This window comes from Arachis hypogaea, chromosome 13, assembly GCF_003086295.3.
Source record: "Arachis hypogaea cultivar Tifrunner chromosome 13, arahy.Tifrunner.gnm2.J5K5, whole genome shotgun sequence".
NCBI classification, from domain to species: domain Eukaryota; kingdom Viridiplantae; phylum Streptophyta; class Magnoliopsida; order Fabales; family Fabaceae; genus Arachis; species Arachis hypogaea.
In genome coordinates, this window is record NC_092048.1 from 51,811,523 (window position 1) to 51,836,991 (window position 25,469).

Sequence of the window (25,469 nt, forward strand, 5' to 3'; positions counted from 1 at the left end):
AATTAAATGAAACCCTAAATACTAAATTATGACAATAAATAAAGAAGAAATATATGTAACTTATCAAGATAAGAAACAAGAGCTCTTTGAAAGAGAAAATCGTTTGAATTATTTGCAGTTCTCTGAAATAAATCAAAGAGCATTTAAAGCTCTAAAAATAATCTATGACAAGTTAAAAAGAGAAGTTGAAGAGTTAGAAAAATTAATAGAATCTCTAGAAAAAAGTGATGAAACAATGATAGAATTTGCAGAAATTCTAAAATAAATAATGAAGCATACAAAGATTGAAAGACCAGAAAATAAAATAAAAAAAAAGAGCGAAAAAATTAAAAAGTAAAATAAAGGAGTATAAAAGGAAATTAAATAATCTTCAGATCGAAATTGATGACCTTATAATAAAAAGGATAGAAATAAGAATAAATATAAACAAGTTGGAGTTAAACTTAAAAAATTTATAAATGCCTGGAAAACCATATTATGACTTAAAAGAATTAAAGCTGTTAAAAGAAAAAATGGAGAATGAGGTTGAAAAATTAAAAAAATATTTAGAAACAACAGAAAGTGTAGAAATAAAAGAAGTTTTTGAAGATTTGAAAAAATATATTAAAGAAAAAGACAAACAAATAAAAGATTTTATAAACAATAATCCATGCAAAAAAGAATATTATAAACTAAAACAAGATTGAAAAACTATAAAAATGAAATCAGAATTATAAATACTAGTAATAATAGACAATATCTTTAAATTTATACACATTATAAACATAAAAGAGTTAAAAATTGGTATCAGAACCAAGTTAACGATTAAGGGTAACACTTTCTCTTTAAGCAACATTTTTAGTGATACGCTTTTAAACCAAATAAAAACAAAAATCTGTAAATCTGTACCAAAATGCATCTGTACACTAGATGGACCCTTTTTTTTTTTTTTTTTTTCTTTCAGCAGAGGATCTACTCCCATCCCCACCTCTCCCCCTTGAGCCTAAGTGATATTTCTGATAGGGACACCTTTTTAACGGCACAAAAATCAAGAAAGTATCAAAAGATCGAAATCAAATAAAATATAAATATAAAAAATAAAAAGAAAACAAAGAAAGGAAAATTAGGAAGAGGGACACACAAATATATAGAGAGAGAGGGACCCTGCGTCTCCCTCCCGCCACCATCCCTTAGACTCTCCACCGTACCACCTCTCCGTCATCATCTTCACCTTCACCTTCAACATCTTCCTCCTCCTTCCCGCCACCACCCAACACACATTCATTCATTCTTGCTTCCGCTATGGCCGAGGAGTTCTCGAGGTCCGTGGAGGACGGCCTCCGCCTGGCCAAGCGCATTTACTTCGGCAACGACCGTGCGGTGGCGCCGCCAAAGCCACCGGCATCCATGACGAAGTCGGAGACGGGGTTCCTTCCGACGGGACCAATGGTATACGCTGTGATCAACGACCCTGCAATTGTGGACAACCCGGATATCCCAAGCTACCAGCCTCACGTGCATGGCAGGTGCGACCCCCCGGCCCTTATCCCTATCCAGATGAACGCCATTGAGCTCGTTGCCGAATGTTACCTTGATACCGCTCTCGTTACGCTCTCCGGCACGTGGCGCCTCCATTGCGTCTCCAGCGTCCGCAGCTCAGACTGCCGCATCGCTGTTCCCATGGGTGCGCAGGTTAGTCATCGATCTTATTCTTGTGTTACCATTTCAATGCCATTATGAAAAATAATGGCGGAAATGTGAAACATTACACGATTGTGTTCCGTTAAATATTTAGCTATGAAATGTCGATGCTTAGTTGATCATGATATTAAATAAAAAAAAAAAAACTTATTTTCATGCATTTTCTTAATAAGAGAATGGATATTGTTCAGAAAATTTCATCATTGATTGAATCTTCCTGTGGTCCCCTACCGGTCACACTTTCTTGATCATGGGGAGTCCCACAAGGCCACAATTTTTGAGAATGCGGTTGCTAATGAGAAATTTCAGAGGAAAACTCATTAATTAATAAAAATTGGAACAATTTTCCTTTTATGAAACTTAACAAGGAAAAGTGAATTTTGACAATTGTTTTAGATTGTTGAAAAAAGCTAGTGATATGAGATAGTTAGTGTTTTGACTTATCTTTTAGGTTGTTGGAAAAAGTAGGGTGTATTTGCACATTTTTAAAGTTTATGGGTGCACATGAATTTAGGGGCTAAAGTGAAATTAATCTAATCATGCGCATCCTTACTTTAGAGTCAAATTCTTAATTTTAGCACCTGCAGTTGAATTCAAAGCATGTTAACAGTTGGCCACCAATATTTTGAATATTTTGTTAAACATGATTGTGGAATTAGCCGCTAATGAATGTCTTTACAACTTGTAATAGTACACACTCTAAAACTTGATGCATTTCAATAATGTTTAAAATGTGATGTAGATATTGTGTTCTGATACTATTTGGCTAACAGGGTTCAATTCTAGGTGCGGAGGTTAGCGTTAACAATAACAGGAAATACTATTTTACTCAACTAGTTGATCTCGAAGGTGACATTCGCAAGGAGAATTGGTTGGAAGCTCGGGATGGAGGATTTCTCAAGCCTCACATATTTACCTTTGATATACCGCAGGTAATAATATGGTATGTGTATCAATGCAGGTTATTATTTTTCTCTTATTCCATCTACTGTCCGTTATCTTTTTTTATGTTTGATGTTTTGCACATAATAGATCGATGGTGGTTCCATTATATCGGTTAAATTTAGATGGTCTCAGAATATACTATGCCGCAATGATCTGTTCTCCTTGCTAGTGCCATTTACCTTTCCTGATTTCGTCAACCCTGCTGGGAAAAGAATGTCCAAAAAAGAAGCAATGCAAGTAAAAGTGAATGCCGTTACTGGAAATGAGTTTCAACCTCATCAAATGAGTCATCCTCTAAAGGTACATGTCCTATTCTGTTTTTGTGTTACTACAGCTAACATGTTATGTACAACCTGCTAACTGTGTGTGTTTCTATTCTCTGAATGTACAGGAAAAGAGGCACAGTGATGAAGGGACCAAGGTTTTCACTTATGATAGCAATGTTCTCTCGTTCACAAAAAGTGATTTCCGGTTTTCATATATTGTAAGACTCATGGCCACTATTAATGTCATTGTTATGTGTAGCTTCAGCTATTGAAAAGTTATACTTATCAACATGTTGTACCTTTTCAGGTCCCTTCAAGTCAAATAAATGGTGGTGTTCTTTTGGAATCTCCATCTTCTGGAGATTTTGGTGAAAAAGAGGTGTTCTGCATGTATCTTTCCCCAGGAAATCTTCAGAGTTATAAGGTCGGGGTGGTATCTGTAAACTTTTTAGGCATGTATTGTATGTAGAATTTTGTAATTATTTTATTTTATTTTATTTTTTGTCCTCTCTCATGGTTGGTCCTGCTAAATGTCTAGGTATTCAGAAAGGACATTGTATTTGTTATTGACATAAGTGGAAGCATGCGGGGAAAGTTAATCGAGGACATGAAGAGTTCCCTATCAGCTGCTCTCTCTAAGCTTGATGCTGATGATTCATTTAGTATTATAGCATTTAATGGAGAGAGCTACCAATTTTCATCATCGTTGGAATTGGCGTCTAAGGATAACATTGAAAAGGCCACTGAGTGGATTAACATGAACTTTGTTGCAGGAGGTGATACAAATATTTCAAATCCCTTAAAAACGGTAACTAATATTCAGTCCTTTTTTTCTTGTGGTGTTGTTACTTAGCCTTATTTATTATCTTAAATAGATGTTCCAGTTCTACACTCCTAATCTTCTCGTTCAACATAAAGATTATTGATAAGTAGTTACCACCAGAAGTGTTGCATGTTGAACAAACAAATCAATGTATACTCAACTCCATGAATAGAGAACCCCTTTGTTAAATTCTGTTTCATGTAAATGTACACTAAGACTAGCTACGACATCACTGTGATCATGGTAGTTCTTTCTCTATTCACTTTCACGGGGTAGAGCTGTGTTGTATGTACTTTTTTTGCCATCTCTTTCAGGCAATCGAAATGTTATCTGGTGGTCGAAGTTCAGTTCCAATAGTTTTCCTAGTTACAGATGGAACAGTCGAAGATGAGAGACAAATTTGTGATATGGTAAAGAAAAGGATGGTTAAAAAAGAGGCAATATCTCCTCGAATTTACACTTTCGGAATAGGTAAGGCTTTTATTTTCTCATTTGCAAGGTTGTATCCGAAAACTGAGTGTTATGCATCCTTTTGAAATTGATATTTCAAGATATTGCTTTTAGTTCCACTACTTCTGAGTTATCATCAATTATAGGAATTCTTTGCTCCCTCTCTTTTTCATGTCAGATGCTAAACTACATTAAATCCTAGGTCCATTCTGCAATCAATATTTCTTGCGGATGCTTGCTGCGATTGGAAGGGGCCAACATGATGCCGCATTGGATGTAGGCAAGTTCTGAATCCTAACTTAAAAAGTAAATATCATTATCATTGTTTTATCTTTCTCTATGTTATAAGCAAAGTGAACTTGGTTTGTTCTATAGTAACAAGCAATTAGATTGTTTTAGGGTAGTTGCATTGTCTACCATGAATACTTGCATTTATTTGGAGCACCGGATTGTTGACTCTACCATGAAATAACTGCATTATCTTCTCATAAGAGGTGCTGCCCTGATTTTAACCATAATTACTTGATGTAGAAGAATAGTAACTAATATTGTTGTTGGCCACTAACTAGTTGGCATAGTATTATTGTTATGCTCTATAGAGATGCTCGTGTTTAAGATGTTTATTTGGTGACACTCTAATTGATCTGCATTTATTTATTTCAGATACTGTTCAGCTTCGAATGCAGGAGTTGCTTGACAAAGCTTCTTCTCTCATTCTTGCTAATATTACAGTGGAGACATTCGACAATTGGGACAAGGTTGAGGTATACATTTTACTGTGTTTGTCTTATTCCCATTCTCACTTTGAAATGTAACCAATATGCATTAGGTTCAAAAATTGTCTCTCATGATTGACACTTTTGCTTCGGTTTTTCTACCTTAGTCCTAGTTTTCCTATATGCATATCTATTATTGTTGAAATAATTTGCTACAGATCCTGAATTTATCGTTCTGATTAAATAAAATAAAACATGCCAGGCGACTTGTTCGGATTTATCAGAGACAAAAAAAAAAAAAAAAAAGAAGAAAATAATTCATTTTTTTCATGTAGCCTTCAATCTTAATGTTGAAGTTAGTTAATGGCTTAGGGACTCATATTGCAGTACTTTCAATTTTTTTCATGCTTTCTTCTATTTAACTCTTCTTTAGAGAAATATTATATAAAAAAGAAAAGAAAAGAAGAGCACATTGTCAATTTTGGCAATTTGGTGGCTGGTTTTTTGTGTATACTTAGTATATTTTTATGTCGGTTTTTTTCGATTTTCCCTAATTCATGGGCTTATTTGTGATGTTCACCTTATAGTTGTACCCTTCCCATCCTCCGGATCTTTCATCAACGGGTCCCTTGGTTTTATCTGGAAGTTACAAGGGACGTTTTCCAGAAACGGTTAAAGTTAAAGGTGTCTTGGCCGATTTCAATAATTTTGATTTAGATGTGAAGATACGGAAATTTAAGGACTTGCCTGTAGAAAAGGTAATGATCTCTTCCCTATATTTACATTTCAAGTTTCTTTGTCTTGTAGTATTATATCACAATGTTATGAGATATGTGAAACTTGGATCCAGACCTTTTCTCTTCATCCATCATTTTGTTCTTTTGTCCTTCTGTGATTCACAAATCTTCTCTTTTTGATTTCGTTTCCTTTGTTATAATTCATTGTTTCTAGTTATGTGCAAGAGATCAAATAGATTATCTGACTGCAAAAGCATGGCTATTGGAAAATAAAGAATTAGAACAAAAGGTATGTTATTATTTTCTATACTCAGTCCAATACAATGTACTTGACTTTAAAGTAGGATAATCGCGCAAATCTCTTAGATTTGATGATATTACACACAACACCCTTTGATTTAAAAACCATAACATAACCTCCCGTAATGTATAATAAATAATACTACACTCAATATATTCTTATATTTTGTAAAACATGATAGTAACCTCCCTTAGAATCATAACATTGATGGAGGCCAGTGTAAATATGATAAATCAAGGGGTGTAGTCTAATATCACATAACCTTAGAAAAGATCAATGTAATTTACCTTAAGTTTTTGCATTGTTATGTATCTTAGATTTTAAGCTGTTTCTCTTTTCCCTTCTCTAACAAAAAGTTATTATCCCAGGTTGTAGAATTGAGCTTAGATACTGGATTTATGTCTGAGTACACAGGTATGACAGTTCTTGGGCATGACCTAGCAAAGAGCAAGCACAAAGCAAAGGTTAGGAGACAAGTACATATTAGAAGTTTTGAGATCCTTTCTAGCTAATAAACTAACTACTATATTTTTTTAACTAATTTTCTATCGTCGTTTTATTTTTTTAACAAACACCCTAGATTAGTTTGCTGGTTTGTCTTAATAATTGAATGCACGTAATCTAATATTCAGCTATTATTGTTTACATATATTGTTTTCTAAAATTGATATTTAAGAAATTATTAATATTTACATATTTTACTAGGGTAGTCATAGAGTTGAGTCCATAGTAACAGAGACCAAGTGTGTGCTCTCTTCTTTTTCTCGTTAAAAGACTAAGGGTGTGTTTCTTTAATTTTTTTACTTGAGAAATCACCTTTCAAGTTTGTATAAATTTTAATAAAATAATCAAATTTTTAAACACTAAATAAAGTAGTTTCTGATTGAAACAAGTTGTTGGCCTTTCTAAACTATATAAAAGGAATCAAGTTGTAAAAATATTTTTGCAAAATGTAACAGTGTACACATCCTAATCAGATGTCTGTCTAAATTAATACCATTTTTAATTAGTCTTTGGAAATAATGTAAAACAGTTAAAAAGAAAGTACACCACTAGGAAAAGAAGAAACATCCAAGGGGAGCCTGTGATCTTGCTCCCAAACATGGGTATCGGCTTTGGCGACTTGACCAGAACTATGGAGAATGTTCAACCGGGATGCGAAGAACCAAGGTTGCCTGATCAAGCGGAGCTGCTTGTTCTAGCAGCATCACATTGTTGTGGTAGACTATGCAACCATTGTTGTTGCATGTGCTGCGTCCAGTGCTGTGGCAAGATAAACCACCAATTCGCAAATGCAATTACTCAGCTTTGTGTTGGCATAGGATGTTACAGTTGTTTTAGCTGTTGTGTAGATTTGTGCTGTGCTGATATGGATGGATAGCTGAAATTTCAAAATTTGTTGAATGTTGGTATAAAGAAAATGTATATGCAGAGAGTCATAGATTTCAATTTTCTTTTTTTTCCTTTGACAAAGAGTTGTTTTTGTAGGTTTTATGAGAGCATAGGCCTGAATTTTTGCAATAGAAATTGAATTTGGCAGGAGGATATCTCTGTCAAAGATATCTTTACTCCTACTTTTTGTAGTCCCTTTTTTTTCTGATTATTTAGTTTACACCTATTTGCTTTTTAGAGTAAGCTAATTAAAGGAAAACCTGCAATTTTTATATCGTTTTCCTTTTAGTGCCTAAGAAATCATATTTAGAGTGAAGTTCTAAATTCTTCCTAGCAACAAAATTGGGAAGACTAAATAGTTCTTCTAGATTTGAAAGTCATAAATCCATTTTTAATCCAACCATACTGGGTATACACTAAAATCAGTCACTAAAATTGGCTATTAAGGTAGAATATGTATTAGCCACATTAAAAATAAATTAAATTACACATATATTTATACACAAATATATAGTAGCTGATTTTAGTATGCAAATAGGATTTTCATCAAATATATTGATGTAACTTGTTATTTTCTTAATCTTACCTAACATATTCACTCTTAGAAAGGTAAAAATGCTAATCCTTTGTACATGTATACTTTTCAGAGGAGCAAACCATGTCACTGTTTTTACTTTTTACAAATACAAGAAAATCCTATTTCAACTAGTTGTATTTCTCCAACTAGTTGTAAAGAACTTGGAAAAATACAAGGCATTAGAGATTACATTTAGTGCTTGTTCGGGCGCGATTATCTTGGTAAAAGAAAAGATATTTTTTTAATAAATTTTTTTTTAGTGTGTTTGACAAATTTCTAGTAGTATAAGTAAAAACACTAGAAAAATTAAAACATCTTTTTTGAGAAGATGTAATTTACATTTTTTTTAAAGATCTTTTTTTCTTAAAAAAAATATTTTTCATATAATAAATTAACAAAAAATACTTTTATATTATTATACCAATACATAATTAATAGATAATTAATAGATAAAAAGATCTTTTTACATGAAATACCCAAACACAAAATTACTTTTATTTTTTTATAAAATCTTCTAAAAAAAATAACTCAAAAAATTTTTTTTTCTTAAAACCTCACTCTTGTTTTTAGGTTATGCTCTTATTTTAACTAAAGCTACAAATTTCCTGCAAATAACGTGGAGTAATTGACAGAAGTTACAAATTATCTTCCACAGTTGTCTACATATAACTGTAGACATACCATTACTGTTTTCCTGGATAGGAGATTGTCTTGACTAAAATTAACCGTGAATTTTGATCTTACCATATATTATCCACTTTTTGAAAAACGTAGTTTTAAGAGTAAAAGACAAATAGGTCCCTAACCTTTAAAATGAGAACATTTTCGTCCCTTAAGATTGGAAAATACATTTTGATCCCTCACGTTTTAAAACGCGTGACAATTAGATCCCTCCGTCGAGTTGGGCTTCAAAACGGTAACGGAACATGCTGACCTGAAAGAGTAGAGTGTTAGGTGTCCGTTTTAGTTGTTGATGTGGATGTTGAACAAATTTTTAATGGACAAATTAGTCCTTGATACCTAACATCTTGCCTCTGCCATGCAAGTTTCTGCTCAAAGACCCTACTACTCTCCTCATTTTGATTATTCTAAAACTTGTTCATAGCTTGCTCCTATTGATTCAAAACCTCCATTTCACTATACAAATTCTTAGTGTTACTAACATACCTATCTATCTTCCTCACCATACCTTCCATATGCTTAACCAAGAACCTTAATTCATTGACATCTATGACCTCACTCACAATGTCACCATACACATGCTCAAATCTCTGCAATGCAGGAATATAACACTTTTTCCCTAACCATATTTATGTAAGACTATATATATAAACACTAGCACTAAAATGAAGGCCTAAATTTGAGAGTTTTAAACTAATTCTAATCCTAACACATACAGTAATACCTGCAAGGCTTTTTCGAGAGAAGCAGCAACCTTATACGTGTATATATCACCTGTGCAATACCATAAAAAATTGCATTCCAAGAATTAAGTCACTATTTTTTGGGAGCATAAATGTTGGAGATCATTCGATATATCAAAAGCATCATCCAGATGCTTGAATCTGACCTTGAAATATACACACAAACACACTAAATTGGGACCACTAAATACACAAATTGTTAATTTGCCATCACCTTCTTGGTCTGATTGAAGTGGTATATCCGAACATGGTACATACATATAACGCAACCAACTGAGAAGAAGCCGACATCAAGCTAACCAATATCCTTTCCGGAGCTTGGTCGAACAAGAATCTTGAGGTAGCCATGTCACCAGCCTTTACATAGCCATCAATCATGATCGTGAAAGAAACAACACTCTTTTCCGGCATAGCATCAAGCACTACCCTAGCATTGCCCAAATCCCTCACCTTCACAAAATTCCATATCATCGCATTCCATGATGTCACATTCCTCTGAGGCATTTCATCAAACAGCCTCTTTGCCTCCACCATATCCCCAACCTTCACATAGCCAACCACCATCGCCGTCTATGAAATTACATTCTTCTCAGACATTCCATCAAACACCTTGTGAGCGTCACCAATCTTTCCACATTTCCCATACATACCAACTAAACAAGTTCCAACAAACATATCACCTTCAACCCCCACACCTCAATGTCGAGCTAAGGAGCAATTTTTCTTCGCAGGATCTGCACATGCTTGAACAAGCCTTAATCACAGAAGAGTAAGTGTATCTATTGGGAAGAGACCCATGTGCCTTCATGCGAATAAAAGCAGAAAGGGCGTCGAAAAAGTAACTTCCTTTGGTGTGGGCTTCGATGAGGGAGTTCCAGAGAAAAGGGGAAGGGCCAAGGACGCGGTCAAAGATGGAGGTGTAATATGAAGTAGTGGCAGCAAAGGAGGCGGAAAGGAAAATGAAGCGGGAGATGATGAGGTGATCTTTCTCTAGAACTCGTTGGATGATGGAGGCGTGGACTTGGTAGAGATGATGAATGGTCTTGCAGGCCTTAAGAAGGGTGATAATGGCGGCAGTTGAACGCGGTGGTGAAGAAGAGTGCTGAAATATTGAATTCATCGGAAGAACCGCGTCGTTTTGGCCTTAAGAGATGAATTTGTCAGCTAATAATTTGTCCCAATCCACTTCAGCAAGTTAAACGGATACGTCATTCTCTTCCCCTCCATGTCAACTGGCTCCGTTGCCCATTTTTGCCCAAAATGAATGGAGGGATATAATTGTCAGCCATTTTAAAACGTGAAAAATCGAAATATATTTTCCAATCTTGAGGGACGAAAATGTCCTCGTTTTAAAAGATCAGGGATTTATTTGTCTTTTACTCTAGTTTTAATTCTCGTTAACTTTCTTTGTTAAGTAATGAAATGACAAAAATAGATATACTTCAAATTTTATTGCACTAAATCCAAAAAAAGAAATTTTGTAAATATTAAAACAAAAGAAAAATCAAGAATGAAAAACTTATTTAAATAAGGATAAATATGTCTTTTTAGAAATCTTGAAGGACCGTTAAATACAAGGTAGAGAGAGATTTTAGTGAATGGATATTGTCATTTGACAATCCCACTTGTATTCTCTACATATCCATACAATGAAAATAAAAAACAAAAAAATCATGATATTATAAAAAAATAAGTGATAATAACCTTCAAGAGTTTACTGTTGTATTTATCCAGTCTATTCTTAGCAAAAATTGAAGCACCTGCTTATGAAACATGAAATCTTTATATTGCAAAAAGGAGCCATCTTCAAGTCAACTCTTAATTATAATCCTCATAATTACATTCTTGCAATTTCACCCCCTTCCCCTGTAAGAGTTTCTTCTACTACTTCCTTATGTATATCTGATTCTTCTTCCTCCTCATCTGATGAAACCACTGTTTTGTGGTGGAATGTTTCCTGAATTTTGGTCACTCCCTTTTCCACAGGTCCTATGGCTTGATTGATTGTCAATACAACATCCTTCACAACCTGCTTTTAGTTAAGTACCAATTATATAAAAGTAATACTAGAAAGATATAACACAAAATTATTTTATTTTAATTTAACATCTATAATTTTATGTTTATTACATCTAAATTTATCTATTTATTTTAGTAATAATTAATAAATACAAAATAAGAAAAACTTAGACTATTCTGAGCTAATTTTTATTGTCACCCAAAAAACTTTGTAATATAATTATAACATGCTCCAAACGAATACATTAATAGATTAAGGGTGCCTTTGTTCCAACTTATTATACCAAGAAAAAACTTTTTTTTTTCAAATTAAAAAAATAAAAAATTAAATAGTTCTCATATATTTGGATAAACCTTTTTAAATAATCAAAATGTAAAAAAAAATGTTTCAAACTTATTTTTATAAAAGGAAGATAGTGTGTTCTATATTCCAAATTTGGTGAATAAAAAGCATAAAATTCTTTAAGATTCATGAACATGAATAAAATTTAACAATAATGGAATTTTCCGTTGCTTTTACATAATAACATGAAAGTTTTCTTTGCCAACCCCCCAATAGAAAATATCAAAAATGAAGAAACGAAAAAGGTGGGGGCTCAATTTTAAATATTTTTTTTACCTTTAGTTTTTAATGTTTTCACAAACAAAGCAGACCATAGTTTTTTTCCTTTATCATAGAAATATTTTTCAGCTTTTTTTTCCTCCTCCCAGTTGTTTTCAGTTGTAAAATCTTTTTTCAAAAGCTGAAACACACACACCCAAGAGTGATATCAATCACAATTTATGTTGATGTTATGCAATGAACTTACTCTTTGACCACCTTCAACAACAATATCCTGCACACTCTCTTTGAGGCTTGTTCTTGGAGCCTCAACTTGAGTGGTTGTCTCTTTGACCAAAGCTTCTTTCTCCTTGCCCCCTTCCTCTATCTTCAAAGTTGCTTCTACTGTTTCCTTTCTGAATTCCCCACGTTCAAAAACAGGAACATAATGATATGGTTTTGCTGAAAATACACAAACATGAGCAATCGCTGCAATTGCCATCTGCATTATTGGCACCATGGACATGAGTTAACTGTTCTTGGGTCATAAGTTCAAATATCATAGGTTGTGCTCAGTTTTGGTTCAGGAAAAAATGATTATCACTTCCCTCTTTGTCTTTGAGGCTAAATAAAAAATAAACAATTGATTTCTTTTATGAGATCGTGTCTTGTGGTTGAAGAAAACCAACAACAATACCCATTTGATAACCATCTCACAACAGAAACACACAAATTTGTTTGGAGAAAAGGCAGATGACAGATGCAGAAACAAATAAAATGTCTCTCTTGAGATGTAATTTCTTCTTTTTTTTTTCCTTTGAAAAAATTCCCAAATTAGTCTTCAAGAAATTCTAAATCGAATACTTTAACTCCCAATAAATTTTTAGTCTCTACATTTACTAGGGACTTATTTGTCAGACAGGCATATTAAAAGTTCCATTGAAAACATCGGAAGGACCAATTTGTCCAACAAGAGTAATTATCGAAGACTTCTAGAAAATAAAAATTTGTTAAGGACCGAAGTGTCCGATCTAAAATTTCTTAGAAACCAATTTGAGTGTTTATTCTTTTCTTTCCATTAAAAAACTAGAGACGGAAATGAAGATAAATTGTGTTATTTCTATCTCATCTCTATATTTTCTATACTGAAACACTTGCAAGAAACAACCTAAAAGTGCTTTAACTCTATGGTGGATCAACTCAAGTCTATAAATAACATGGTTTGGTTCAGTAGAGGTAGGTAAGTCCAAAAAAATTGTCTTAGAAAAATAAAATCAAAATATTAATAGCAGAAAGAGGGATCCATACCTCTATGCAAATTAAAAAATCCTGCAATCCAGTTTGTAATTTTCCCTCTTTGGGTAGAACTCCAAATGTGCACAGTAGTGCGATACCTACGCCTTGCCACCAAGTAGCGAACACTATAGCCTTAAAGCTTATGAATTTTGCTAGTGGCTTGATTGGTTCAAGCCTCTCATGAGTAACATTATAGAACTGCACAAGGCAGAATAATGCCCACATCTGGCTGAAGTTCAATATTACTGCTATATATGGATAGCTGCATAAAATGTGATATCATATTACCATTTTAATATGTATAGATTATAAATTAAAATAGTTTTACAAAACATTCAATAATGTATTATTGCATAGTAAAATAAACCTCCTTTGATGCTAACTACATGAATGATCATCCCAAATGAATAATTTGATTAGATGTAAGTGCCTGAGAATTAGACTTTAAGATGAATTTTCTTAATACCGCTCACCTAGTATAATTAATTAAAATAAAGATGCATGGTTATGAGCGAAACATACCCAAGCTACATGACTGCACGTGGCTCCTATTCTAGAACACAGAAACAATAGGGACAGACAAAATTTGTCTCTCTTATCGTGTTTGGTTATAGTGGGTATAACTTAAAATAGTAATATTTTATTTAATGGAGAAAAATCAGAATATGAAATAATGAAGGAGGCCATGCTAGCAATGCAATTTCATTAATCAGTCCAGTGCTTCCCTTTTAATCCTTGTCCTTCAAAGGGCAGACACGAAAATTTGCATCCCTTCTAGCACGGGAACTAGGTTTTGTATTCATGTTCATTGTCCTATCAACCAAATGTCTTTTATCACGGTAGGGACATAGACTATGTAAGACACTATGTTAAAGCAAATACTTGATTACACTTTTGTATGAGAAGCATACCCATAGTACCACTTGAATTCTCCATCACCATAGACACCACACAGCTCCAATACCAATGCTAAGAATGCACAAACTGTCTTCAGGATCATCTGCACTATATATAAGTGAATTAGAGTCCCTTTGGAACCACAACAAACCCATATTAACTTGAGACTTCAGTCGTAAGTCATTATAATAGGATAAAGTGGGAGCCGCATTCCATTTTATGGTGATGAGGTCATGAATCCCAAATGAATAATACCCAAAAAAATAGTCATTATATCACCACTCTTTAACATTAATGATATAACTTCAGCCACTTACATATTGTACAAGCCCGAATTTTTCTATGGTGAGAAGATCTTTTCCAAGTGTGCTTGGACGCCTAAAGAAGTTACAACATGATCTTTGCTGTATGTGGTGAGTGGCATCTGAATCATCCAACAAGGATTTTCTAAGTTGTTCTTCAGATTCATGTTCAAGTACTTGTACAACTCTTCCTTCTCCACCTAATAGTTTTTATTTGAAAATTAAGTGAGAAAAATTTTTATTCAGACTTTTAATTCATCTATTAACTTTTTTTCCCCAAAGCTTTCAGATAATTCATTAAGCATCAATCTAATTTTGTAAGGTCAAATATAATAATTTAAGCAATTCAACTCAAGATTTTGTAAAATAAATTGCTCTATGGGTTTCTTACAAAAATGTTTTTTGTGTAAGACCCTGATTAAAATTTTTTAAAAAATGGATCAATCTACAAGAAAAGAAATGTGCCAAAAAATTGCTGTTGGAATTTAACAATTAGGTTTCTTCAGCCACAGACTAACAAGTAATTATTATGTTTTTACACCATGAAGATTTCTTAAATAATCTTAAGAAAGCTTCATGTTTAACTGGAATGCAGATTAGATATGCAAAACTATCAAAACATAGAAACATACCAAGACAAGCAATCAGATATCTGCCAAAAGAATACAGTGCAAAGGCTTCATAGTAGTTTCTTAAAATGTCGCATGCGAGTGATAAACGTGGATTCCACAAAGATATAATCTGAAAAATCAGAGAGAAGGAAAAGAAGCTGAGCTATTATTCATATCACTACTGTGATGTACAGATTTGATTACCAATCAACATGACTCTCCTGATGAGAAGTTGAGGACATACATCAATGTCAATTACCATGCAATTTCATAGCTTCCAAATTCAGAGATGTTAAACATGAACCTTCAATGCTTCTGACATATTTTTCTTTCTTGAATCACTGCTCCTACCCCTATTGAGTTAAAAAAATGTTCATAATTTATGAAGAACAATCATAAGGTTTTTTCTGATATTAATTATGATATGCTATAAGTATATTGTTAGACTTGGGTATTATGGGGTGTCCAAAGTCCTGCATCAGGTAGTATGGGATGTTTGATGTTGTATATAAAAAGTGGTTCTTCCCTTTTAATAGCTAGTTTTTAAGGTGTAGTTTCCCACTTCCCTTAGCTACCTACCTATAGGCTGGATTAAGGTGAATATCGGCTATCAGTCTACCACTGGGGTAAAAACAATCAAGAACAAGAAAGCATGGATTTGTCCATTTTTCAATGAAGGTAGAATATATCACATTAAAACTCAAAATACATGACACCTTGGACCAGCCTACCATAAAATGTGTGTGCACGCATGTATGACTGGATACCAAATAACACAAAAAAGAAACAGGAAATGTGTTTTAAGAGTAATAGAACCTTACAGACTCTGTAGCATAAATTGGAACCATAGAAATAACAGCAACAATCCACTTCTGTTCCTGAATACCGAAAAACCAATTCGAGGTCAGCCATAATTGTTACTAAAGCACAAAAGGTGCAACAACAAATAACTCAAATCATTGTGCTGTATCCTTCTACTTTCTTAGTTATTCATGCATGCTTGATCATCAAGGGATTACATATTCAAATGAACTTCAAATTTGGTCCATAAAGAGATGTTTAGAGAATCTAATACATCTTTAGGGGTTAAATTGTCAGCATATTGATCATTTTAGAAACGAAATTGATGGCTCTCCCTTCCTATATTGAAAAGTTTAAATACAATAGAAGACAGAGACTTCATTAAAAGAAACATATCTGCTATGAAATGAGAAAATTACTCACTCCGGGATTCGTATATGATCGGAGGTGTTGCCAAATGAGAAGAATGGAAAGCACTAGAGCTACAAGCACACAACACCCTGCAATTATGAGAGCAGGCAGGCGAACATTCTTATATATTCCTTCATAGTTTGAGATACTGTAGGGTGCCATTCTTCAAGCATCTTCCCGTACAATGCAAATTCTTCTTCTTGCTTTGATTTTCTGGTCACTAAAGCATGCAACAACAGATGGAGTGTAAGGTAGATAAAATATGGACTCCAATTTTGTGTTCAAGCCCCATGCAATAAAGTAGTATTTAGAAACTGTCTCTGGAACATAAATGCAGATTCAATGAGACAGATAAAATAGTAAAATTCTTTTTCAGTATCCTAATGCTATGTTTGGAACATAATTACATGAATTCACCAATTAGATAGCGTATCGCATACCAATTCATCTGCATATATACCAGAACGTCATATGTATATTTTCCGCATAAAATACTTACATATGGGGTACCCGTTATGTTCCAGGTAACTGGCTTGGAATGAGGAACAGAACACTAGGTTTGTGTACTCACCGTACTATTTCTTTCTTTAAGTTGATGACTCCCTACACGTCACTAGAATGTTATGCTCCATTAAAGTATAGCGGTTATTTAAATGCTAATTATTTGAACTTTTCGTGCATCAAAATAGCTTCCTTGTTCTCGGGTATGGGAATTGAGTCAGTGAATTTCAATTTTATAGCTTCTTGTTGCTGGGACGAGAAAATCTAACAAATCTGAAATTCGTGCTATAATTTCAAACTAATAGCTGGAATGAAATTCTTTCCATAACGGAAAACACGACAAAATTAAAGAATTAATTGCAACTTAGGGAAGGAATGCTAGATCCATGAACCAAAATTAAAATAAATAAATAGATAAAAGGAAATGCAAGAATAACTGACCTAATGTAATCGACAAGAGAAACGCTGTAATCCACAGTTCAAAACTAGACACTAGAAAATGTTCAAGAAATGGTTGCAAGTGCAGCAACAACGGCGAACATGCTTATGCATGCAATCCAACAGTATCTTTTCAAGTTCGTAACTGATTGACACGTTTTGCTACGATACTGTACTACGCAATTCCACAAAATAACACGTGTAGCTTGCGCTTCATGTTGGACAATTTATAGAGGGCAACACGTATAGCTTGTGAGTTCGGTGAGTCTTGGCATGAGACACTGCCACAAAAAAGATCTCCATGAACCATGATCCTTGAAAATGGCCATCTGTCACTTGTTTCGTTATAAAATAAGTTGACAGAAAATTTTGGTACCAATAGTTTTTACTTTTTAGTAATTTTAATAGATAATTTAGCTAGTATAAATATTAAATTATTTAAAAAAATAGATTTTATTAATTTATGTATGTAAATTTTAAATAATTTTAGCAATAATTTCTCGGTAAAATAGTTATTAATGTAATAATTAATATAATTAGACAGTTTTAAACACTTCAAGCATTCAAAATCTAATGTATTTTTGAGTAAACTATCATTTCTATTCACGAAAGTTGAAAATGCTGACATATTTATCCATAAAAAAAAAAATTATCATTTGTACTCATGAAATATGGATTTCGCATAACAAAATTATCCAAACATTAAAAAATTACCTAAAATCCCTAAACTACCCTTATCTTCACCACCACACCACCTCCTTCACCCAATCGCCTTTCTAACCCTAACCCTCTTCATCCAGCCACCACCCGAGCCCCTCTTTCCCTTTCTTATCTCAAATCCCACCACCACCCCTCTTTCCCTTTCTAACACACTCTCACCATTACTTCCCACTTAGTCCCCACCGCTGCTCCAATGGCTCCTTGCCACACCCTCCTCTCTTTCATTCTCACACTCACAGCAACACTTGCTGCCGCTTCCCCGGAGAAAAAGAACACCTTCATGGTGCAAGTCCACCATGAAGCCAAGCTCTTCATCTTCCCAACCCACAAGCATTGGTACGAATCCTCTCTCGCTTCAATTATCAACCATGCCACTGCAGCTGAAACCACCACCACCGCCGCCTCTGCCGCCGTCCTTCACACTTACGACACTGTCTTTCACGGCTTCTCAGCAAAGCTCTCACCTTTAGAGGCCCAGAAGCTGGAATCCCTATCCCACGTCATCGCAGTGATCCCGGAGCAGGTCTGCCAACTCCACACTACCCGCTCGCTACAGTTCTTAGGCCTCAAAATTGCCGACAGGGCCGGCCTCCTCAAGGAGATGGATTTTGGTTCAGATCTCGTCAATTTCTCATATTCAAGATCAGAACCTGTAATGAAGAACAAAGCAACAGGAAATCAGGGGAGAGGTAGATATAACAACGGTAGGGATCAGGCAACGACGGTCGTGGTTCTACGACGCAGAAAGAGGGGAAAAAGGGTTGGCTATAGCGGCGATAAGGTAGCACGAAAAGGAGGGTCTCTGACGTAGTAGGCTCTGGTTTGAGGCCGATGGTGATGGTGGCGAGGAGAAGCTGGCGCGGTGCTCCTGGGCTCGGCGTAGGTCTGCGACGTTGCTGGCGGAGAAGGAGGGCGACGTTGCTGGCGGAGAAGGAGGGTGATACGGTGGTATGTGGTTGATGTTGGAATTGGGTGGCTGAGAACATTGAGAGAGAGAAAGAGAGAGAAAGGAGGGAGGAGATGATAGTAGTGGAGAGAATGGTAGTTTGGGGATTTTATGTAATTATTTAGGGTTTGGATAATTTTTCTTGCGAAAGTCAATTTTTATGGGTACAAATGGTAATTTTTATCTTCTATGGGTAGATATGTCAGCGTTTTCAACTTTTATGGGTAGAAATGGTAGTTTATTCTTGAATCAAACATAACTTAATCAACTTAAATACACTAAGATTAGAACTTAAACTGAACTAACTTTAAAAATGATTCAAAATTAAAATTCTAATTCTATTGAAGCCTAAACTAAATAAACTAAAATTAAATAATTATCAAATAATTTCAGTAACAATTTCTCAACAAAACAGTCGTCAACGCAGTAATTACCACAATTAGACAATTTTAAACACTTCATCTATTCAAAACTTAATGTATTGAATCAAACATAACTTAATCAACCTAAATCTACTAAGATTAGAAAACTAAACTGAACTAACTTTAAAACCGATTCAAAATTAAAATTAAAATTCTACTCAAATCTAAATTAAATTAAACTAAAATTAAATAAATTAGAAAAGAGTCGTTCATTGAACCTATAATGAAGAACAACAGAAATAAGAGAAGACGTGGATGTTGCAGTGGTCGTCGTCAAAGTTGCTATGGCGGCAGATGGTGGTGACCGTAGACGGTAGTGACGGCAAAGGAGAGAAAAAGGCGGGGGAAGAAGGAGAAGAAAGAGGGGGTAGTTATGACGGAAAGGGGGTGACGACGGCGGTGCTCTCGACAATGACGGGAAGGGGGCAGGGAACAGAGGTGGTAGCGGTGATGAGAGAGAGGTGGAGATGAAGAGAGAGTATGTGAAATTCGAAATGGGGAGATGATGTTTGCATTTTCATTTAGAGCATTTATCGTCAGATTTACTGTCGGATTAATCCGACGGTAACGTTTTTCGTGTGCCAAAAACGTAGTATTTTACTGAACATTATTACCGTCGGATCTTCCTGCCAATAAAACCGACGATAGTGAGCGCACCGAAAATTTCTTTTTTTTCCTTCAAATATTACCGTTGACGTTACCGTCTGAAATGTTATTCCGGCGGTAATATTTTAGGGTTACGAATTTGCTACCTAATCCGACGAAAATATTGCTGCTAACGTTCGTCGCTAAATCTGACGGTAAATCCGACGGTACTCAACATTTTTCTTGTAGTGTATTAGCATATTATTAGTATATATAATGAGTAATAATAATTTTTTTCTTATATTTATAATTAAAATTATTCATAATTCATATATAGTTCTTATTCTATTATTTTCTTTTTCATACCTAATGTCTACTATCTACGATCCCATCAATACTATCACCTATAGTAGATTATGCAATGAAAAAGTATGAAAAATAAAGGCAAGAATTATAAGGTTATGGAAAGTTTCTTCCAAATTTGACAATACCAAGACGACTTATATAAAAATGGTTCTAATGGTTGATAAGATTAGTTGATTTTTTTTCTAAATTTTTTCAAGTGATGCTAAGTTTAGTTTATAAATATTTTTAATTCATAATTTTAATTGATACGTACACCTTCCACAAGGCAAAGACAGTGCAATTTAATAGCTTTATAGATGCTAATAGTTTTTATATTTAATTTATTTTGAAATACGATAGAATTCATTGATCCATCAAGAATTATTTGATAAAGATGTTTGAAAATAAGCTCGAAGAAGGAAAGGTTTATGTCTTCTCAAATTTTGCGATTGAGGAATCAACTGGAATATATCTTTTGAACGAATACATATATAAAATATCTTTTAAGAAGGAGTCACGTAAATATGGTCAATAAAAAATGAATCATTTCAATTTTTTTGTTCATACTGATATATTAGAAAAATACGTATTAAATACTGTTAGTGTTAATACATAATATATTTAATAAATTGAATCAGAAAAATATGTAACTATTTTCTTTTTCTTTCAAGATTCAATAAATACTGTAATTTAGACTTGCAATACTAGTATATTAATATTTAATAATAAAGTGTGGAGAAAAAAAATAATATCATATTAAAGAAATTTTTTTAATTATAATTATAATTTATGAATGAAATTTTAATTTTAAAATTTTATACGGGATAATTATAAAAATGGGATAAGCAAATTTTTTTTATGTCAGGGCTTAATTTTTATAATTGTAATATATTTTAATTGTTTATAGTAAAATATCATACGGTTGTAATAATGTCATAAAAATATATAATTAGGATTAAGTTTCACAAAAGAATTTAAATGACGCCAGCAACATATTAATTGATTTATAGAATACACAGTAATATTAATAATTAATTTAAATAAAAAAATCTAACAAACACGTATAATTTTAGTAAAGGACACATTAATATCTCATAATAAACTACTACAATTTGATTTATATAAAAAAAATAATGATTGATTTATGATTTTTAAATAATAATTATAAAAGCGGAACATTCTAATTATAAATATTAATAATTTTTAATAAAAAATTATAAATAATCTTAATTAATGATTTATATAAATTTATACAATTATAATTAATGATTGATTTTTTATTTCATATATCATAATCTTATCCCATAAAAATTATAATTGTAATATTGAAAGTGTAATAATTTTTTAATTACAATCGTATGATATTGCTGCAATTTATGACTTTTTATATATACAGAAGTACTAAATTGGTTTCTTACGTTTGGGCGCAATCTTATTTTAGTCCTTAAAGTTTAAAGTGTTCTATCTGAATCCAAAAAAGTTTTATTTAGTTTCATTGTAATCCCACCGTGAGGTCAAAGTTAAATAATTAACGAAATATCTTACATAACAGCAGTACAAGAACAAGATCCATAATCTGAAGAACAAGTACAAGTTCTAGAGGCACAAAATTAACTGTGAATACATCAATACATTTATTTATCATTCTCTTTAGTTCTATAGAAAATATATAATTTAAATTATAAAAAGAATATATAATAAATAAATGTATTGATACATTACGGTTGATTTTGTGCCTCTGGAACTTGTATGCTTGTTCTCCACATTATCGATCTTGTTCTTGTACTGCTGTCATGTAGAACATTCTGTTAATTATTTAACTTTGACATCACGGTGGGACTATATTAAAATTAAATTGAAGTTAAATAAAACTTTTTTGAATATCTTAAGGATCAAAATAAAATTACGCCCAAACTAAAGGACTAATTTAATACTTTATCCATGTATATATATATATATATATATATATATATATATATATATATAAAGTGTAATATTATTATTGTTTTTGTTATGCAAGCAAAAATAGGCGTTTCAAATATAACACATAATTTTATATTGATGATCAATGTTGATTTAGAAGAAATTAAAAAATTTAGACAAAATGTATAATTTTTTTGGTTTATTAAAAGTTATAATTACAATGTATATATTGCTCTGTATGATTGTATCTTTAAAATTGTAATGCTAATTTTATTTTGTTCGAATAAAGGATAATGGTTATTGAAATCGAGACAACAACACAGATTACACCAATCGAAAAAAGAACTTTCTATTTACTGGAAGATAATTCTTGAATACGACTTAGTACAAAAATAATTTTTCATATTAAAGATCTTATAGAGGTTTTTATATATTTTGATTACATTCTAAAATTTTTGTATTCCAGATTTTTGCAAATAGCTTAATTATCTAGTGACACTATTTTAATTTATTAAACTACCAAATTTCAAAAGACAGTTTGTGTGACCATTGAAGTAGTGAAGAATTTTTCTTCTTGGTGGTAGAAGAGTTCCAAGGTTTATCCTTTAACTATGAAAGACGAAAGAGATGGTTACAAATGTCCCAAATGCAAAGAATTTTACTCAAAGGTGCATATTAGTATTTATTAAATGAGATTTGTGATGATAAATTTATTCACTATTTATAGGTATTCACTAAATTTAAAGATTACTGATGAGGATTTTTATACATTATTCATCGTGTATGAAATAATTGGTAGAAAACATTTAAATATTTTTGCGGCAGAGCTTAGGATAAAATATATAATGAGAGTAGTAAAAAATATCATTTTTACATAGTAATTATGTATATTATAACTTAAGTATGAATAATATTTAAATTAGTCCGTAAAAGATGTCTTATTCTTTAAATTCGTCCTTGAAATATTTTATTAATTAAAATAGTTCTTCAAAAATTATATATTAATTATTTTTATTCTTTAATCATTCAATTAATAGTTTTTGTAAATGATTAATGATATAGAATATTAATTCATATTATATGACACATAGTATATCTAATTAAATGCTAAACAAATATATTTATAAAAATTTATCAATTTAGTGTCATTAAATTATATTAGGATTAAAATTTATATAATTGAAAAGAGTTAAGTAAATTCAAGAATAGAACATTATTCCTTTTCAAAGTTTCTGTCAAATTAGAGAGCATCAATTTTTTTCAACCAATTTTTATTATAATGGTGAAGTTGTGTCATGATAAGACCATAATTAATTCCTTTAAATAAAATATAGAATTGAACATGTATTTTATAATTAGAGTAAACATATTAGATATGTAATTTTTTCGTAAACTCATTGTGTTTTTTAAATTTTTTTAGACTATCTTCTTCCTTAAAAATTTTGATAAGAAAACACTTGCAGCTAATAATTTAGATATGAATAAAGCAAATACTTTTTTAAAATAAATATTAGTTTATTTAATTTTTAGAAAATTATTTATTCAATTCGTATTTGTTAAAAAACATAGATAGCAAAATTAGCATTCTTAAATCATTCAAATGTTAACAAAATATTGAATTAATTAGCTGGATAGAATATATATCTCTTATTAATATTGATATATTTATCTTTCATATTTAATGATATAAAAAATTCTCAACTTTACCTAACTTCAATTGCACTTTTTTATATCAATTTTTATGTATTTTTTTTTTCGCCCAATTATGGTGACCGAGTAACTACAATTAAACTCCTCTCTCATTAGACACACCTAGATCCTTATATGAGTTCACCATATTCTCACCATCTCTAGGTGCTTCTCTTTTTAATTATCTAATTTTACTCTCAATTGCACTTGCCACCGTAACAATCCTATTTCAATCTTATCTATGTCACCTCTTTTAGCGTCACAAATATAGAGTCTAGACAATTATCTAAGTAATTTGAGGTACACAAAATTCAACAAGGCCACGGCAATCAACTAGAATCTCCAAGACTCATTCTTAGTGATAGCGATCCTCCTTAGTGCATTGTTCTTTATATTTATTGATATATAGTAATTCAAAATTATTAATAGACCGAGTTTAAATTAGGACTACACGTAGATCGCATAATATTCGTTATTTGATATGTATTTTGTAAATATTATCTGATCCGCATTTTGATAGGATTAGATAGTGTGGATATTGCATTGATATCTACGGATTCGATACCCAGACCCGCAAATCGACATTTTTAATAAATAAATAAATATATAGTTGAATAATATAAATATCATAATTAAAAAGTGCAAACCCTAACCTAAACACTCAAAAATCCTAATATGACGCTTCTCTCCTTTCTCACCTAATCCTAGACTCGGCTTTCTTCTTCTCTCAGGCTCAAAACTCCCTTTCTTAAAACTCACTTCTGACTTCATCCATTACCGGCTTCTCATTTAAGAGTGTTTTGGGGAGTGTACTGAGTGGATTAAAAAAGACATATGAGAGTATAGTGGAGATAAATTTGAAGATACATATTTTGATTATAAAACTATATTTTAATTATAAAACTGAATTGGACATGATTGTTCATCTTGAACTCTTTTTTTGAAAATGTAACTTCAGTGAGATGGTGGAAGATGAGGATCACCTTCTTTGTTCCTCCTGAATATATGAGAATGTACCTCTGAGGTAGACGCAAGGGTTGTGGTTTCGCCCCCACTTGCTCCGGATTAAGATGATTTGAGTTTCCTGAATAGATGCAAGGGTGTGGTTCGCCCCACTTGCTCTAGGTTGGTAATTATAATTTATCTGCATCTTCTTGGGTAGACGCAGCGGCTCACCTCCACTTGCTCCATGTTGAGAGTTGAGATTTTCTTAACCCTGCGTTACAAGTGTGGCCGGACAATTATACTCTTGGGGATGCGCACACGCAGAGACTGTCCAGGGTTCGTTACTGGACATGTCGGGTTTGGTTGGATAACCGACAGATGAGACTCATCGGCTATGAAGCAGAGTATTGTATGATTTGTTTGAGTATGCATATTGTGTTTGAATTTGCCTAATTGTTTATCTATATTTATATGCTACGTGACTTAAATATTGTATTTGTTTTCTTAATTGTGTATTACTTGTATGCCTTATATGTGTTTGTTTTGAGAGATCCCTCATGCTGGTGGAGGTAACGCTGAGGGTTGTTTTAAACTGGCGATTGGGAGGTTTGTAGAGAACTGAAACTGAAGAGATAGATTAGAATCCCTAGGTAGAATTACCATATTTCTGGTTAGTAAGAACTCTAGGCTTTGATTTGGATTGTAGAAGTTTAGGATTATCATTTGCTTCCCAAAACTTTATATTTTATCTATTTAGCACTGTTAC

The 25,469-nt window shown here is 32.6% G+C and overlaps 2 protein-coding genes across 9 annotated transcripts; one reads left to right on the forward strand and one right to left on the reverse strand.

The window, feature by feature from the left end:
- The first annotated feature begins 1,083 nt into the window (after window positions 1-1,083).
- Window positions 1,084-7,501, forward strand: LOC112738356 (uncharacterized). Its single transcript, XM_025788771.3, has 13 exons — window positions 1,084-1,671; window positions 2,454-2,612; window positions 2,713-2,925; window positions 3,017-3,109; window positions 3,199-3,315; window positions 3,430-3,699; window positions 4,029-4,185; window positions 4,367-4,444; window positions 4,828-4,928; window positions 5,468-5,638; window positions 5,832-5,906; window positions 6,287-6,382; window positions 6,952-7,501. Exons 1-13 carry the CDS (start codon window positions 1,282-1,284, stop codon window positions 7,297-7,299), a joined length of 2,268 nt encoding a protein of 755 aa, XP_025644556.1. The 5' UTR covers window positions 1,084-1,281; the 3' UTR covers window positions 7,300-7,501.
- Window positions 7,502-10,967: 3,466 nt separating this feature from the next.
- Window positions 10,968-17,445, reverse strand: LOC112738357 (protein LAZ1 homolog 2). 8 transcript variants are annotated; one of them, XM_025788775.2, is made up of 9 exons: window positions 17,132-17,445; window positions 16,202-16,409; window positions 15,799-15,855; window positions 14,999-15,107; window positions 14,382-14,566; window positions 14,079-14,167; window positions 13,180-13,429; window positions 12,140-12,373; window positions 10,968-11,340 (listed from the first exon to the last, which is right to left on the reverse strand). In XM_025788775.2, the coding sequence occupies exons 2-9, from the start codon at window positions 16,349-16,351 to the stop codon at window positions 11,149-11,151; spliced, it is 1,266 nt and encodes a 421-aa protein (XP_025644560.1). In that variant the 5' UTR covers window positions 16,352-16,409; window positions 17,132-17,445; the 3' UTR covers window positions 10,968-11,148. The 8 variants fall into 8 exon arrangements, with proteins under 8 accessions (XP_025644560.1, XP_025644557.1, XP_072068064.1 ...); XM_025788772.3 differs by having other exon boundaries at window positions 10,968-11,343; XM_072211963.1 differs by lacking the exon at window positions 17,132-17,445 and adding an exon at window positions 16,689-16,798 and having other exon boundaries at window positions 10,968-11,343.
- Between the last annotated feature and the right edge of the window lie 8,024 nt (window positions 17,446-25,469).

Excerpts from the sequence above, each read along its gene's own strand:
- LOC112738356 (XM_025788771.3), top strand. The coding sequence starts at position 1,282 with ATGGCCGAGGAGTTCTCGAGGTCCGTGGAGGACGGCCTCCGCCTGGCC. Across the intron at positions 1,672-2,453 it reads CTGTTCCCATGGGTGCGCAG|GGTTCAATTCTAGGTGCGGA; the intron begins GTTAGTCATCGA and ends TTTGGCTAACAG. Across the intron at positions 4,929-5,467 it reads ACAATTGGGACAAGGTTGAG|TTGTACCCTTCCCATCCTCC; the intron begins GTATACATTTTA and ends TTCACCTTATAG.
- LOC112738357 (XM_025788772.3), bottom strand. The coding sequence starts at position 16,351 with ATGGCACCCTACAGTATCTCAAACTATGAAGGAATATATAAGAATGTT. Across the intron at positions 15,856-16,201 it reads GATCATATACGAATCCCGGA|GAACAGAAGTGGATTGTTGC; the intron begins GTGAGTAATTTT and ends TTCGGTATTCAG. Across the intron at positions 12,374-13,179 it reads ATTTTTTAATTTGCATAGAG|ATGGCAATTGCAGCGATTGC; the intron begins GTATGGATCCCT and ends CCAATAATGCAG.